General features: G+C 47.1%; 1 protein-coding gene across 1 annotated transcript; it reads right to left on the bottom strand.

Moving 5' to 3' along the window:
* Positions 1-15,864: 15,864 nt before the first annotated feature.
* LOC146813364 (olfactory receptor 5AR1-like) lies at positions 15,865-16,827 on the bottom strand. Its single transcript, XM_085614754.1, has one exon. It carries the CDS (start codon positions 16,825-16,827, stop codon positions 15,865-15,867), a length of 963 nt encoding a protein of 320 aa, XP_085470880.1.
* Between the last annotated feature and the right edge of the window lie 269 nt (positions 16,828-17,096).

Genomic DNA, 17,096 nt, shown 5'->3' with positions numbered 1-17,096 from the left:
AATCATTTATATCTGTTTCTGTCTTATGGTTGTTTCAGCACACCTATTTTACACTAGAATGACGCTGGTTCAATAAATACTTATTGAAAATGGCCCCACTGTTTATTCTGTGTTTCTTTCTGAGACAAAGTGAGCACGAGTGACTGAGCGTAACAAACTGTACTGTTTCCACTGTCCTGAGGGATCAGGGTTATTATGTTCAATAGTTGCCAAGAACTATTCTCTCCTTGGTAAGATGAGTTTACCGTGGCATTGTGAGCTAGCTGGTATATAGGCAAACATACTCGGTGGGGGTGTTTGGAAGCAGTCTGTACACCAATCCCACAGGCTATGTTGTCAAAACGCGCACATCCTATTTAGGTTTATAGGAACTACACAACAGTGTGCATGTGTCAGTGACCGTATAGGTGAGTATGTGTTAGTATCTGTATGAATATGTGAGCGGATGTGTGTTTAACTGTATAGTTAAGAGGCTGTGTGATTTACTTTATGGGTGAGTGAGTAGGTGCGTGAGTAGCTCTATGGGTGACTGACAGTTTGTAAGTGGATGTATGGTTCTATGAATGGATATATCAGTGGCTGTATTAGTGACTGAGTTGGTCTATGTGTGGATGTATGGGTGACTAAGTGGATGTGTGTATAGTCCTATGAATCTGTGACCGGTTGTGTAAGTACAGGTATGGGTGTGTCAATGGTTTTGAGAATGCTAGTGTGTACGTTGGAATAGGTGTGTGAAAGGTTATATTGGGGTGAATGGATGCAACAGAGATTCTGTGGATGATGTCATCAGTGATGTTATCAGTGATGTCATCAGTGATATCACTGAACATGTCAGTCATGAGTGATGTAATATGCGAGGTCATAAGCAGTGCATTGCAGGGGCACGATTATAGTTAGCAACTGCTGAATTTCTCTGGTTTTGTACGAGTAGAATGTCACCCTGACTATGACATCTCTGTAAAATTAGTTTTTTCATTGAATTTTTAAGGTTTTTTTAATTCATATATAGAGAAAAAACTTTTTTATATATGGGTGGCATCCGCGGGGGCCGATTGCACACCCATGTACAAAAAAAGCAATATATGTTTGTGTGTATACATACATATATATATATATATAGAGAGAGAGAGAGAGTGAATCTCTCTCTCTCTCTCTCTCTATATATATATATATATATATGTGTATATATATATATATATATATATATATATATATATATTTTTATATATATATATATATATATATATATATATATATATATGACACTTGTGGTGCAGTGTATTGTGACTTTGACTTCGAGTCTTTTGTCTATGTTTTGGTCCATGTACCAGGTCTATATAATACACCTTGTTTAAGGGAAACAATGGTTCTGGTGTGGCCTAAAGGTCCATTCAGAAGTGACCCTGTGGGGGGGCACTATGAATTGAGAGTTGGAAGTTAGGGACATATCAGCAACAACCGGCGATAATTATCGTTCAGCGCTCTTAGCGTGAGGATAATTATCGTCGGGTACCGTGGATTTTTATCGCTGAGATAGCGTGCTATTAGCAACGCTTATCTCCTCAGCGATAAAAATCCTCACGCTAACAGCCTAACGTGAGATTATCGCTGGAAACCCAGCGATAATCTCACGCAATGTGGCGTTAGCTTGATGATAGGGACTCACAAACTTAGCCATGATATCCACCTTCCATAGGATATCATGGCTAAGTCAGTCCTGAAGCAGGCGTAAGGAAAGTAGCGATGACAGGGGTTATCGCTACTTTTCGTGACGCTATGCTTCATAGCGTGGGGCTTGATGATAGGAGAAATGTCGCTTAGCGACATTTCTCCTGTCATGTTAGGTCAGGAACGCCCACTTTGCATCTCATTAGAGATGCAAAGCTGGGCGTTAGCAATCCCCACGCTAAAGCAAGGTTTCACGCGTTAGCGTGGCCTTGCTAATTAGGCAATAAAATTATCGTCGCTTTTCAGCCGAAAACGGCCGCAAAAGCGGCGATAATTTTTTATCGCCAGCTTGTAAAAATGCCCCTTAATTCTTAAAAGGGAGCGGTAAGTAATATACAAAGGGACATGTGGGTCAAGTCATGACAGGTATTTATTCCAAAACAACAGTATTCAGGTGCTCACACAATAAGTGACAATAAGCGTGACGTGAAAACTGAGGGTGATATTAAAATAAAGACATCGCACAATAAATCACCAACCACCACTTATTTGTTAGCAAAAAAGGCCACTTTATTAAGACAGGTGCCAAATCATAATTTTCTGCAATGAAATAACTTTCCAAAGTTTGTCCTCAAATCTCCCCAAAACCTACCCCCAATGTAAAAACCCCACCCCTAAACAGAATCCTGACCCCTGTGTGCATTTTCCCCTACTTCTCATTTCCTGCTCACGTGACTGCTCCCCCCCTCCCCCGTTGGAGGATAGGCTAACCCGCTCAAGGCTGCCCACCCCCCCAGCAAAACCCCGCCTACCCAGGACACTATCAGGCCTGAAACACAAACCAAAGAAAACCTGTCTTATCGTGGCAAAAGGAAAAAGAACGTCGGCTTAGCGCCAACACCAAGAAAAAAGGGGGAAGAAAACAATGGCTATGAAAAAAGGGGTGGGTGGGTGGGACAAAAAGTGCAAACCAGCCCCTCCTCCCCGCTCCCGAGGGCCCAGTGATTTTCCCACCCTTGGCTGCCGCTACTTATCACCTTCCCCTCGCCGCGCGCCCACCTCATTAAGACCCCTAACCTACACCTGGGTGGCCGCTCCATTGTGCGAAGCCACCCAGGGGGAGACCTGGCTCGCGCCCTGCACCCCCTGGGTCCCCCCTCGCACAATAAATCACCAACCACCACTTATTTGTTAGCAAAAAAGGCCACTTTATTAAGACAGGTGCCAAATCATAATTTTCTGCAATGAAATAACTTTCCAAAGTTTGTCCTCAAATCTCCCCAAAACCTACCCCCAATGTAAAAACCCCACCCCTAAACAGAATCCTGACCCCTGTGTGCATTTTCCCCTACTTCTCATTTCCTGCTCACGTGACTGCTCCCCCCCTCCCCCGTTGGAGGATAGGCTAACCCGCTCAAGGCTGCCCACCCCCCCAGCAAAACCCCGCCACCCAGGAAAACCAACAGAGTTTTCCTTCCCCACCCAGAAACTTGGTGATAATGCAACAAACCCCTTTTTAAGAGCACCATATCTGTTCCTTCCAAATTTGCGCAATCAAATCCCGTAACTCCAGCAGGTAATATGCTTGCCCCATTGTAGATAAATGTACCCCATCCTCACGAAACAGATGCCCTTCGGTGCATTTTATGTTGGGATGAGCGAGGACCCGCACCCCATGACCCTCACAAAAATGTCTCATAGTACGGTTAACCTTCCGTCTCGCTTTTTCCATAGCTGCATGATGACGTGCTCCTTTCCAATGCAACCTCGTAATGAACTCTGTCCAGATCAACTGGGTGCTCTCCCAGGTAGCCTGGAGGACCTCCAGATCATGTTTCATCAACTTTATTAACGACAGCCCTGACAAATCAACCAGGTAATTTTCACCCAAATGAAGAATTAGCAAATGCGGCGGTCCCCTTCCAGAACACATCGTGGCCAGTACCGGAAACAAACCCTCCCAACGCATTCCCCCTTTGCCTTTCCATACCACCTCGTGGCTGGCACTGCGCAGTCCAAGGGAACGACCACACCGCTGTTGTTCGGCATAGACTGCAGCCCATTTAACGAAGGAGTGTCCTACTATCCATGTTGATTTTTTCGAACTTACAGGCCCCGTTGCCGTACCTAGATAGAAAAACAATGATTAACCAAAGAAAACGAGGAGCTATGCATAGACTTTCCGAACATATTTCTCACAACATTTGGACTTCCATCTCCCAATACGGCGTATGTCTGCCCAGGACCACCCCAACCTGGCCGCCTCTGTAGCTGCCCCGATCCGGAAAGAGTGTGTTCCAAAACATAAAGGGTTTTCCCCCAAAAGAATAAGTACCTTTCTCATCACCGCCAGCAACTGGGCCACGGAAATAGGTTGCCCTGAGGTGTGGCAAAATACAAGTCCCAGAGCAAAACCACTAGAAGCCTTGAAACTTTCCCATTCCCCTACAGGGCAGCAGAAACCCTCCTCACTTCTGTTTAAGAAAACCCATTTTCCCCTGCCCAGCTGATCCGTCTTTGAAATTCTCAACCAAAGGCTCAACCTGTGCCCCTCGAGAAATACCTCATCACTGCGGATACCTGGCCTATGACGCAGCCCAAGCAGTTCAGAAGCTCTGAAAGCCCCAAAAAACAACCATAGGAAACATAATCTAAACAGCCTGCACTCAGACTCATCATAACATACCACAGGTAGCTGCCGCAGCATTCTTCGCAGCAAATCATAAGTCACCGCCTTGCGTAACTGTTTCGTCCCTGCCTGCACCCTGCTTAAACCCCTAAGGACCCTCTTCACCAAAACCCCCTGTACCAGATCCCTCCCCCACCACAACTGCCCGTAAAAAGAAATCCCCGCCAACTTGCCAGAAATAGTAGTATGTGTGAGACCTTTGTCAATCAAGTGTAACACAAAACCTAGTACCAGATGAGCATCGGTCAAACTCCCCCTATTCTCGGCACACAGTTTACCATAGCTCAAGAACTCTCTCCACGCTTGCTGATAGCTCCGTCGTGTAGAAGCCGCTATGGAGTTCTCCACGAAATCGACAAGTCTCAATCCCCCCACTCCCAGACACACTGCGGGATTGGAGTCTTGGTGTGTTCCGCCCCAGGGGCCAGCCTGCGAAATCGCGCCCACAGTAAACGAGACAGAGAGTCAGCTATACTGTTATGCACTCCCGGGATATGACGCGCCTTAAACACAACATTGAGCTGTAAACATTTTAGCATAAAAGCGCGCAGTAAGCGTAAGACTCTCAAATCCCTGGCTTTCTGTTTGTTAATCAACTGTACCACAGTTAAATTGTCAACGTGGAAAAGCACTGAACGATTCTGAAACTCATCGCCCCAAACATACAGGGCAACCAAAAGTGGAAAAAACTCTAGAAAAGCAATACTGCGACCTTGCAACATCCAATGACGTGGCCAACTCTCCGCGCACCAACGGCCTTCCCAAAAGACGCCAAAGCCGTGCGCACCAGATGCATCCGAGTAGATCTGCACTTGCCAAATCATGTCTTCGTCCGCAAAAAACAAAGACACACCATTAAAATCTGCTAGAAAAGTCAACCATATAGCCAAATCAGCCCGTGTAGCCGCTGAAATACGCACTCTGTGGTGAGGAAGAAAAGCCCCAGACATGGCCATTCCCAATTTCCTGCAAAACGTTCTCCCAGCACGTACCACCCTGCATGCAAAGTTAAGATAACCCAACAGCTTCTGCACCTTCCTGAGCTCCAACTTGCGCTCTTCAATCACAGAGGACAAAAATGCAGTGATCTCCTGAACCTTCACAGCTGGCAACCTCGCTACCATAGCAACGGTGTCTATTTCAATACCCAAAAACACCATCGTCGTACTTGGACCCTCTGTCTTATCCGGGGCCAATGGCACACCCAGCTCCTGCGCCAATTTCTGAAAAGCCAGCAACGCCTCCTGGCACTGACCCGTGCCCTGAACGCCAATGAAAAGAAAATCATCCAAATAATGACAAATGAGGGCATGACCAGTAACCTGAGTGAAACGCCACTGCAAGAACGAGCTGAACAGTTCAAAGAGGGCACAAGAGATAGAGCAGCCCATAGGAAGCATCCGATCTACATAAAAGGCACCCTGCATCTGCATCCCCAAAAGTTCAAAGTCAGAAGGATGAATGGGTAACAGCCTAAAAGCAGATTGGATATCACTCTTGGCCAATTGAGCCCCCCTCCCTGCCGAGCGAACCAAACGCAGGGCATCATCCACGGAAGCGTAGGACACACATGCATCGTCGGGCGATATGAAATCATTGATGGAGGAGCCCTCAGGCCATGACAGGTGGTGTATCATACGAAACTCCCCTGCTGTCTTTTTGGGGACCACCCCCAGTGGAGAGACAATCAAATTGGGCATAGGACAGCTGGAAAAAGGACCAACAACTCTTCCTGCCTCCACCTCACCCTGCAACTTCAGCTGAACCACCTGTGGCAACTCCTTAGCGGACTTCAAATTATCGGACCACCTACCCAGTCTCGGCCCCTGGTAACCTATTTTGAAGCCGTCCTTGAAACCCCAAAAAAGTCTGCTGGCGGCCTCAACATCGGGATACTCCTGCAACCATTGCCCCAAAATCTCCAACTTAACCGGAGTAGGACCCCTTTCCTGCAAACTGGAAAGCATTGCCTCTTCCCCTCTGTCCCCTGCCCATGTCACCGAACCGCTGACCAGCGAAGCATTGCGTGAGGGGATGTCTACCACCACACTGGGAACACTAATGTTTATATCTGCAAAACTGCCTATTGCAGAAACCCCTGTTGAAATTCCAACAGGCTCCAAAAATAGGGGACTGACCTCTGCCCCCAAACCCCGCCCCAGGCTGGGCGGGACGAGCGGGAAAGGGCCGATAAGATATAGGTAAACCACTAGCCGTGTGCGTGGTCGCAGGCGGCTGAGAAGACGCCATCCACTGGAGCCACAGCTCGGAATCCACATCTCCCCAAGGTCTGTCCTGAGACACACTGAGACGAGCCCTAAACTCTTCATCATATGACAGCCATGCGAAACCCCCAAAATAACTCTGAGCCTTCCGAATAATATCCATGTATTTGAAAATCGCTACTGCCCTATCTGGGTATTTTTCACAATATACACTGGCATATATCAGGGAAGCAGAAGACCAGTTCTCAATAGACTTAGGTACCCTAGGACGCCGCGCCAGCTCCCACTCTTCCTCCTTGGAGCCCTCCTTCGCCTGAATGTCACGGTGCAACAATTTGAAAACATCCACAAACTCATGACGCCAAATCCTGCTTTTTGTCTTGTCTGATAAATGTGAGCCCAACGGCATAGCAATCCCCATATAAGGCAGTTTTTTGTGTATATTTTTATCCTCCTCCACCACCTCTGGGGCCCCTTTACCCTGATCCAGTAGAGGCTGAGACCCAGGGACGGGGGCAACCCCCCCCTCCCCACACCCAAGGAGGAACCTTGCTGCTCATCCAATGCCTTGTCCCCCACAGTATCTCCCCCAATGCCAATAGACCTGGTTGCTTTCGGCGGTTGACCCCCTTGTTGCCACACCGACCACCACCACGCAGTACCTGTAGGCAAAGGAGCTGGTCGAAGAGTGCTGACGGGCCGGGCTGCTTGCTTTCGACTGGTAGCTTCCAGAGCCGGGTTCGTTGCATTGTCCGCACTAGACGTCTGCAAAAAACTAAGCACATTTGGTTGCCCCAAAAAACCCCTCTTCCCCCTCACAGATTTCCCCCGTTGGACCCCACCAGCCCCATCCCCGTCCCTCAATTCCCCCTCTTCCAATTCATCGCTGTCCAAATCCAATCACCCCCAAAACACCAAGATCACCAACAGGTGCCCCATTGTCCCCCATCTCCTCCAAGAAACCCCCCCTCCCACACCCCAAGCGCCGCTGAGCAGTCCCCCTATTGGAGGGGTGACCCGGCTGGGAAAGGCAATCCGCTCCAGATCGCCCCCCCTCAGTAGGCCCCCCAGACAGAGCCGCAGCGTGCTCCATCCGCCGTGTGCACTGGCCGGCCGCAAACCGTGTTGCTAAAACCGGCATATCTTCCTGGCAGCCGCTCAAACCAATACGTTCCTTCTCACGCGTCGCAAACCCCCGACCTTCCAAACTGCCACCCCTCCCAACACCCGAGGCATCCTCACCGGGCACCCAAATCCACTGTCCATCCCGTGGCGCCTGGAAACCCGCAGTGGCAAACCCCTCCAAGCTGGAAACCTGTGTTGCGTGTCCCGACGTGGAGCTCGTGCCCTGAAAAGCTGCCTGGCCAGTAGAGTCACCATGGGGAACAAAGGGGGAAGCGCCAATTAGTTCAGGGGGACTGGCAGTCAATGACGGAAAAACCGCCCCCTCCTTCTCACTCTGCCACCCCAAAGCGCCTCCTCCCACGGGAACAGGACCCGTCCCCACTGTGCCCAGGGCCCCCGACACCCTCCTGTGAGGCACAACCCCTGAACTCCTCATTAAGGGGCATTCCTTATGCACTTCCGGGGGAAAAACACTAGGCAATGGCGCCGCGGGGCTCAACAGAAACGTCTGCCCGTTCAATTGCACCAGCTGAGGGCTGCTCTGCCAAGACAAATCCACCGACAACGGAGCTGGGGTAATGGCTGGCCCCTGAAACGGCCCGGGGACCTGCAACCCTTCCAGACTCCTCCCACGTCCCTCACTCCTGGCACGCCCAGCCCGACAAACAGCCCTGCAACCGGCTCTCCTCCCACGAAGACCGGCCTTCGAGAGGGACGCCCCCTCCTTCCCCCTACCGTAGTACGCCGAGCGCCCACAACCAGACGGGCAGGAGCACATACCTGCGCTTCTTCGGCCGCCTCCTCCGACGGGCCTGCCTGCGCCTCATGGTCCACGACCCGGGCCGGGTCCGGGGCCGGGTCCGCTACCGGACACATCGCGACCTCCTCCACCGCTTCGGGCCCCGGAGATAAACAGGCCGCCACCGCTCGAGCGACGCCCCTCCTGGCCTTACGAGGCGCGAGGTCAAGGCCCACCCATGCCTGGCCGGCAACACCGGGCTTCAACAGGTCACCTCTGCCAGCGTCGTACAGCACCCGTACCGCCTCCCGTACCGCCTCCTGTGACGCCATGACGCCTGCGCACCAACGACGGAAAGCTAGCTGTGACAAAAAGTGCAAACCAGCCCCTCCTCCCCGCTCCCGAGGGCCCAGTGATTTTCCCGCCCTTGGCTGCCGCTACTTATCACCTTCCCCTCGCCGCGCGCCCACCTCATTAAGACCCCTAACCTACACCTGGGTGGCCGCTCCATTGTGCGAAGCCACCCAGGGGGAGACCTGGCTCGCGCCCTGCACCCCCTGGGTCCCCCCTCGTATTGACAACAGTAGTAGGAACTCCGTAGGAAATTTTTACAGAGTGAAAGGAGTTCATGTTGTAGGGAGTCGATGGCATTTCGAACTCAATTATTTGAGTTCATCTTCAGGACATACATAGGCGAGCAAGCTGAATCTAAAATTATCGGAAAGGGGGGAAGAAAAGGGGGAACAAATATATATAATAAATATACCATAGTCTGGTCCCTGGATATATTTACAACATAGTTATATCGCTATTAAATTATAAAAGCTCCCTATTTGGCAATTATGCATAGTTAAGTCATGCACACAATTTTTATTTTAGATTAATCGCCTTTTTATTGTAGGTAATTAAGGCAACTAAAAGGTGTCAGAGGGTCACAATTAATAGTTGGAACACCAGAGGAATCCAGATTTGACTGATATGAACGCGCTTGCCAGATGGGCGGCATTCGGAATACACCATTAAGTAGATTCAGTCAGGGAAGGAAGGGATTAAGCTTGCGGAGTGGCACTGGTATAGAGAATTGCAGGAAACTGAACGCAGTGGCGACGGTATGGATTGACTTCGAAAATCTAATCACGAACTGAGAACAGGTGAGTGAGGCGCGAGGACAAAGCGCGACTGTCAGTAATGTAGAAACACTTACTGTGTACAAACTCTGTTAATTAAACATCAGGGGTGGTAAGCGCCAGTGAAAAGCTGCGGTCCTTTTAATGCGAACGCGTGAAAACCTGGGAAGAAATGTGTATTGAAATGATTACCAGGTTCAGAGTGAGTAAATTAGGCGTGAAAAGCTTGTGAGCTGAACTCACTTACTGTACTGCGAATTAATTTGCCCGATTATTGAGCAGCTGGGCAGTACAAGGCATCGTTCAGGGCCGATTATTCTAAATGAGGCAGAGATAAAAAGTGAGTAAGGCTCAAGCGTGCGGAGCCAAGAGAGACAGGGGGTGGATTGGAGGGAAAAGCAGACGGTGCTACTTACTATTTAGGAGGCATCCAGGGCAATTCATGAAAGCCTGGAGACGAAAAGCAGAAAGGGTAATTCACCTTGTCACAACACTGTGGGGCATATTATCAAGGTCCGGCGATAAATATCACAAAGTGCGCTTAGCGCTTACATATTTATCGCCGGCTATCTCTAGAATTTATCGCCCAGTTAGCGCGTTATCAACAAGGCGCATCGCCGAGGCGATTAAAATTCCAGGGATAGTGGGGATATCGCCGTTTTCCATGGTGGAAAACGGCGATATTCCCACTATCCTAGATGATAGGCCCTGTGGTCTTAGCCACACAATCCATCCCCCATGTTAGGTATGCCTTAGTCAGGAATTTAACAGACGTTAAATTCTTGCGTTAAGGCATACTTAACGCAATTTTAAATATCGTTAACCCTCGTTGTCAATATGACGAAGCTGGGTTAGCGATATTTTCCCAAGGGAGTCTTGTCCGGCACGCCTCCTTTGCATCTCATTAGCGTTGGGAGGCATGCTGACAAGGGGCGCTATTGCCAGTAAACTGTCGCTAACAGCTGTTAGCGACAGCTTGCTGATAGGGCGATAAAAATATCGTCGCTTTAGCAGCAAAAAATGCTGCTAAAGCGGCGATTTTGCCCTTGATAATATGCCCCTCAGTGTGTGATCAAGAAAGTTTATCTTTCAAAACGCGTAACAGTCTAAGGATTAAATACTACTTTACCAACTACTTCTGAGATCGTGCTTTACTGGCTTTTGCGTGGATTAATCGCCAGTCTGAGCTCTACCGGCATAGTGAGCCACAAAACTACGGGCGGATTTCCCAGGAGGAGCCCCCAGGGAAATCAAACATGTTTACAAAAATTTGTCCCCGCAGGGGGTTGGCCAGTTAGTACGAGGGCTAATCCCCTGACAATTTCATTATTTGTGTATTAAAAACACACAGATATAATATATCTATTGCCCCAGTCAGGGGGCAGCCCGTTACCAAGAGGGCCAACACCTCCTTTGTCGATTCCCTGGGGGCCTAGTGAGATTCGTGCTTGTGGAAAGTGGCACGCTGTGATCCACGAGCAGGAATCTGTTTGTGAGAGGCATCACTGGAAACGGGAGACTCTCCCCTTTCTAGTGATTTCTACCACAAGCATGGGAGGCATTGAACCCCCCCCCCCCAAAAAAAAACAAATGTGGGAGCAGCTCTTACCTGCTTCTGTGTAGCCGGTCTGGTCGGGGTTTGTGACATCAGCACACCTTGCTGCAAGCTGATGTCATAGATGGGCGGGAGAAGTTGCTGGAAGAGACACAAAAGCAATTCTGCATCTCCCCCAGGGATTTTAAAAAAAACGTTATCTCTGGTGCTTTGCACTGGAGGATTCTCCAAAGCCCTTGCTGGTGTTGGCATATGGCTCTCCATGCAGCAGAGAGGGTGTACTCCTGTTGCTCATTGGCTGACACGTGCACCGATCGGAGTTAAGTAGCTGTGAGCCCTGCCTTGCCTTGGAATTGTCTGTTAGGCACACTGGAAGTAAGTAGAGCTCTGGTCACATCTAGAGATTTTGGGAGTCAGTGGAATGCATGACCACACCGGTCCATGGATGCCCAGGATGAGAGTCAAAGGAGCCTGGAGCCTGGAAAAATTCACGCCCCCCCCCCCCAGAAACTACTGAGGAGGACAATGTTGTCCTGGGAGTCCCTCCTGAGTTATTTGGATGGCAAGTTAAGGGTTGGCCCACCAGATAGGAGTTCAGTAAGGCACATACAGTACCCAACCCTAGAGGGCATGAGGTGACAAGCTGAAGCCCAGGCAGCTTGTGGCACCTATGGAGATCACAGAATCTATTGGGAGAATGAAGTTCTGCTTAGTGAGCCTAAAGCACTTGTGCATTGGTCAACATGTGTGCTGGTGGTCCCCCAATGCCACAGGGCCTTCCTACTGGGGCTGTCTCTTTATATCACCCATGAAGGACATCTGGGTCAAGACAATATCTTTGCCAGGTTGTCTCCTACTTCTATTGGCCCCGGTTGAAGACATCCTCTGATATATTCCATAGGATGTCTCACCTGCCAGTGGGAAAACAGGGAAACAGCTTAAGGTTTCCCAGGTCTCCTTCCCCAAATTACAGTCCCTAATTCCCTTCCTTCCATCTGGTCATTCCGATACTCTATGAATTTTTTCAAACAGAGTCAGGGCTGCCGGAAGGTGGGCTTCTGGGAGGCACTGTTCCTGAGGATCCAAAGCCAGTCCTGACAGAATAACAGGCCCAAGAATTATACAGTCCTCCAAAACTGTGATGAACAGAATGGCCTCCATAGAAGATCTCTGTGCCCTGCTAGCCGATCTAAAAAGTCAGAAACTGCTGACCTGACTAGTATGGTCAATCAAATGTAAACAGGATTAGAAACCCCACACTTTTCTACAGCACTGTTTGATAGGCCCAACACAACTCGCCTATCCGTTTCAGTGACAGTACCAGCAGCTGTCCTGTTAGCCACCCTGGAGCAATTTTAGGAGACCCAGCCAAGGTCCCGATATTTTTTACTCAAATACAATTACATTACATAGTGCATCCCCAAGCCTCTCCTGAAACTCAATCAGGAATTACATTTCTGATCTCATACTTAAGCGTTGATGCAGCCGCTTGGGCCATCCCTTTAGAGAATGAGGATAATCCTCTATTATACGATTGGTCATGCTTTAAGACCAAATTTTCAAAAGCTCCTTGACAGAGGGACCATAACCATGACTATGATGATGCCTCCTCTTTGGACACTGCCAGCTTTCTGGCCACTTTGAGAACTTTACCTTCTCAAACATTTTCTGCAAAATTTCTTCTGAGTTTGAAAGTAGGCAGAGACCAGGCTCAACCCACATTTTGTATACGAACTGTGATCCATCATGGTCGGCGCAACAAGATGTCAATGGTTGGTTCTTTGACTTTCTAGGTGCTAGATTTCACTGTATTGCTGTTTGTTTGCTGTATAAATACTTTACTCATTGCCTCTAAGCTAAGCCTGACTGCTTGTGTGCCAAGCTACCAGAGTTTTAAGCATAGGCTAATTTAGTGACTTTAGCGGTTCACCCTGATGGGGATTTGTAGCTGGTGCTTGAGAAAGGCTCCCCCTCCCCCAAGCAATAACCCAACTTCTCAGAGCAAGCAATGTAGAGAAGGCTGTTTGGGTTGGGCCACTGCGTTCTGAGCAGGGGTAGACAGGAAAGAATCTCTGACAAAAAATAATTGCTGTTCAAGGCAAAAAGCGCCTGGCCACAGGGGTGGTTAAGGAAAGAGCGAACACAGTGGGAATAACGGTAGGTGAAAGTGTCTTAACATGGAATAAAGTAAAAAAGTTTCTTTATATGGGCATAAGGAAACTGCTGAGGGAGCATGTACTAAACAGTAGAAGGGGAAAGAATTATGAATGTTTCTAAGATTCTTAACAGGCAGACAGATGGCATAAAAGGGTTCAAAGAAGAATAATGCACATTGCCTAGGCAACCATGGACTCCCAATTGCTTAGAAAGTTAGACTTTAGCATTCCTTCTTTACACCAGTGTTTACTGTGAAAAGTTACTTGAGTGGAGTAATCGCAATTTAAATCTATAAACTGGCTTTGGAGGGATGGCATGAGGTTTGCCCAGCCTATTAATCAGATCTATAGGAGACTAAGGGAAATTGGGGTTGTACTATGTGTGATACCAGGATACCTTAATCAAAGAAATGGAATGGGTTGGGTTGGAGGCAAGGGAGCAGATGGGAACTCTGGAGTGGGGCAGTTATGGTGGTAAGTACTGTAAAATTAACCTCTTAGCTTCAGTTGTCGCATCTGTTGATGATGGTGGGCTCAGTGGTTGTGTGACAGCAGTGAGGTTCAGGAGGCATTTGTCATGCTTTGTGAGAAAGGAATTATACATTGAAGTGGGGTCATATTGTGTGCTGAACTGTCCCTCTGACTTTCATTGGTAAGCAGGGCTCTTTGGATTGACTGAGGTGTGAAGTTGGTGGAATGATTTAGAAAATAGATGAGACTTCTGGCCAGCTTAAGTCCCCAAGAAGGAAAAGAGGGCGAGGGTGCCAGAAAGAACACCATCTGTTGAGGGTTTTTCTAGTCACTGTCTAAAGCTGGGGGTAATTTAATGATTGAAATAAACGTATTAGAGGATATTGGTAATCAGGCAACACTGGACTCGATGCTGGGACCGGTAGATCTGGCCATGGAAGACCAGTAGGCTACAATGAGATATGGGGCCAGCAGGTTCAGTACAGGACTAGTAGGACTCAGGAAAGATAAAAGTCCTGAATAAGAAATTTGGAAAATGAGGAGAGGGAAAGTCATTAGAACCAAAGAGGAGTGTGGGTTTATTTGTTTAAAGGGTCAGTGGATTTATAGTTGTATCATGTATGTGGTAGGGTGGCCAATGGCACACAAGGTGTGTTGTGAGAACTGTCTTGTCGTTCTCCTTTGCTTCTACAGTTTCAGAACTTGGTGAGGGCAACCCTGGGGCCACCTCTCTCAGGAGCACCTAAATGTTCACCTGAATGCCATGGATAGCAGAAGCGACATCATGCGCCTTTCACCCTGAATGACATCACAGGAAGTGACAGCATATGACATCTAATCTGATCACATGAAAGTAAATGACAGCCTCTGAGTGTTTGCCATGCTAACATCACAGCAAGTGACATCGAAGTGGGTGGAAAATGTTAACTATAATGCATTAGATACTCCAGTAAAAAATAGTCCAAGTCCTGTTGAAAGTTCTCCACTTGCATTGCCAGACTCAAACAGTGTCCTCAGATACAGGGCAGCACGGAAATGAAATGATTTTGTCCAAACGTCTTATAATAAGGCACGTAAACCTTCAATGATTTGTGCAACCACTCATATATGAAAATGCATATAATTGTTGGCAGCTCATTATGTGACAAAAGTGTCCCTTAAAGAACCAGTTAATTAATTTGAAGTTGGCTGGAATTCACTAGGAAGGGTGAGATCCTAGTGGTCACAGCGCCTCGTGACTGAATATCATTGCTGATGGGAACTATCGATGGAACAAAGCCAGGCAGGAGAATGGAGGGGACAGCAGCATATTTCTCCCTGATCTCAAATCAATATTTGGCTCCCTTACTGGGAAACTAAGAGGGTCAGTGGGGTACTATATGTCCATTGGCATGACAAATATGGAAGGGGGAAAACACTGACCCAGGTACCCACTAAAGTGATGTTTTTTGGTGTTTAACCTCATGGGGAGCAGAAATAGTTGACCACCCCAATAATGCCCCCAGGGAAGCTGAAGTTCTAGTTGGGTGCAGCCACAAATAAGAGAAAAGCCACCACTGAGGTAGACCCATCCAGGTGGTCTGATGGGCAATAGATTTCAAACCCCCTGGGAGGCAGATCAGGTGTATCCACCATTTTCCTGGTCTCAAGGGATTTGAAGCCCTCTTGCATGAGTATTAGAAGGAGGTTTGATGGAAGTTACCAACTCAAGTTTTGCCTTTTTTGTGTAGTGAAAATGTATCTTAAATGTCACATTAATCAGTTAGTTTTCGACTGTGGTACCTTATTTTGGGAGCATATGTTTTCTCAAACTCTTTCTCTGTAGCCTCCTTTTGTATGATTTGTTTCTTAGCTGAGTAATTGGAAACTCCACACGTATGACACCACAGGCCATAAAACAATGTAGTAAGTGATGGCTTAGTTTACATTCATGTGTACAAATTCATTAATTATTTCCTGTCATTGTTTGCCCAGATTTTTGTGGATAAGTGAAGACACATTTAATTTCCACAGGGCCTTACTTTTGGTATTAATGTTATAAGCAAACTCTGTTAATTCTTTGGGCAAGACCATGGGTAAGAATACTTTCTATATGTACAGTTTGAACTATTAAATTAATGTAGCACAGTGTGTCTGCCTTAGTTTCCTTATAACTTTTTTCAAGGCACCTTTTACATCCTTGTTCCTCAAACTGTAAAGAACTGGATTCAACATTGGAATGACAACTGTATACATTACAGTAAAGAGCTTGTCTTTGTCCAATGAGTGACCTGATGTTGGTTTCATGTAAACACCAAACTCAGTTCCATAGAACAAAACAACTGCAGTAAGATGAGAGGAACATGTGGAGAACAACTTCTGTCTCCCTGTTTTGGAGGGAATTTTCATGATGTTTAAGATAATTAGCACATAGGAAGTTATTGTTAAGATGAAAGGACCAAGTCCCGCTACAACACCTCCTACGAAAGTTGCGATATTTATGAAATATGTGTCTGAACAGGATAGTTTTAGAAGAGCATTAAAATCACAAAAGAAATGATTGATTTCATTAGATGCACAGAAAGATAAATTTGATATCAAAACAATATATGGTATAGTGTCAAGATAGCCGATTGTCCATGATGTTACAGTCAATAAAATCATGGCTCTTTTATTCATGATAGATGAATAGCGCAGGGGGTTACAAATTGCAATGTACCTGTCATAGGCCATGACCGACAGTAAGTAAAACTCTGTGCTGATGAAGGAAACGCAAAGATACAATTGAAGAAAGCAAGCAGAAAAATTGATGGATTTGTCAGATTTCTTGGCTTTCAGGCAGACCACCAGCAGTTTTGGGATGGTGACCGTTGTGAAACCAATATCTAGGAAAGATAAGTTAATGAGAAAAAAATACATGGGATTTTGAAGATGTGCATCAACGCATATTAATGTAATAATGACAAGGTTTCCAAGAATAGTAAATAAATACATGAGTGAGAACACAATGAAAATTGGAACTTGAAGCTGAGGATTTTGCGATAATCCCAAAATTAAAAATTCACTCCAGAGAGTCTGATTCGACTTTTCCATAATCACAGTGCATTGTGTTGGTTTTCAATGAAAAAATGAAGATCTGGGGAAAAAAGAAAACACAATATTATGAAAAGCAAAAGATATTTCACCTGAATGAAAAAGCATGCATATGGATAAATTGTTGTCATCTGTTTGCAGTGTATTAACAAGCATTTGCAATGCAATAGATCTCGCATTACTGAATGTTTGAGCTATTGGCTTTGCCAATAATAATGCAACGCCAATAAGCTCAAACTTTCAGTAATGTGAGAATAATTGCATTGCAA

Source organism: Triturus cristatus, chromosome 7 (assembly GCF_964204655.1).
Source record: "Triturus cristatus chromosome 7, aTriCri1.1, whole genome shotgun sequence".
Taxonomy (NCBI): domain Eukaryota; kingdom Metazoa; phylum Chordata; class Amphibia; order Caudata; family Salamandridae; genus Triturus; species Triturus cristatus.
Note: the sequence above shows the minus strand (reverse complement) of the source record. Positions and strands in the feature narration are given on the sequence as shown.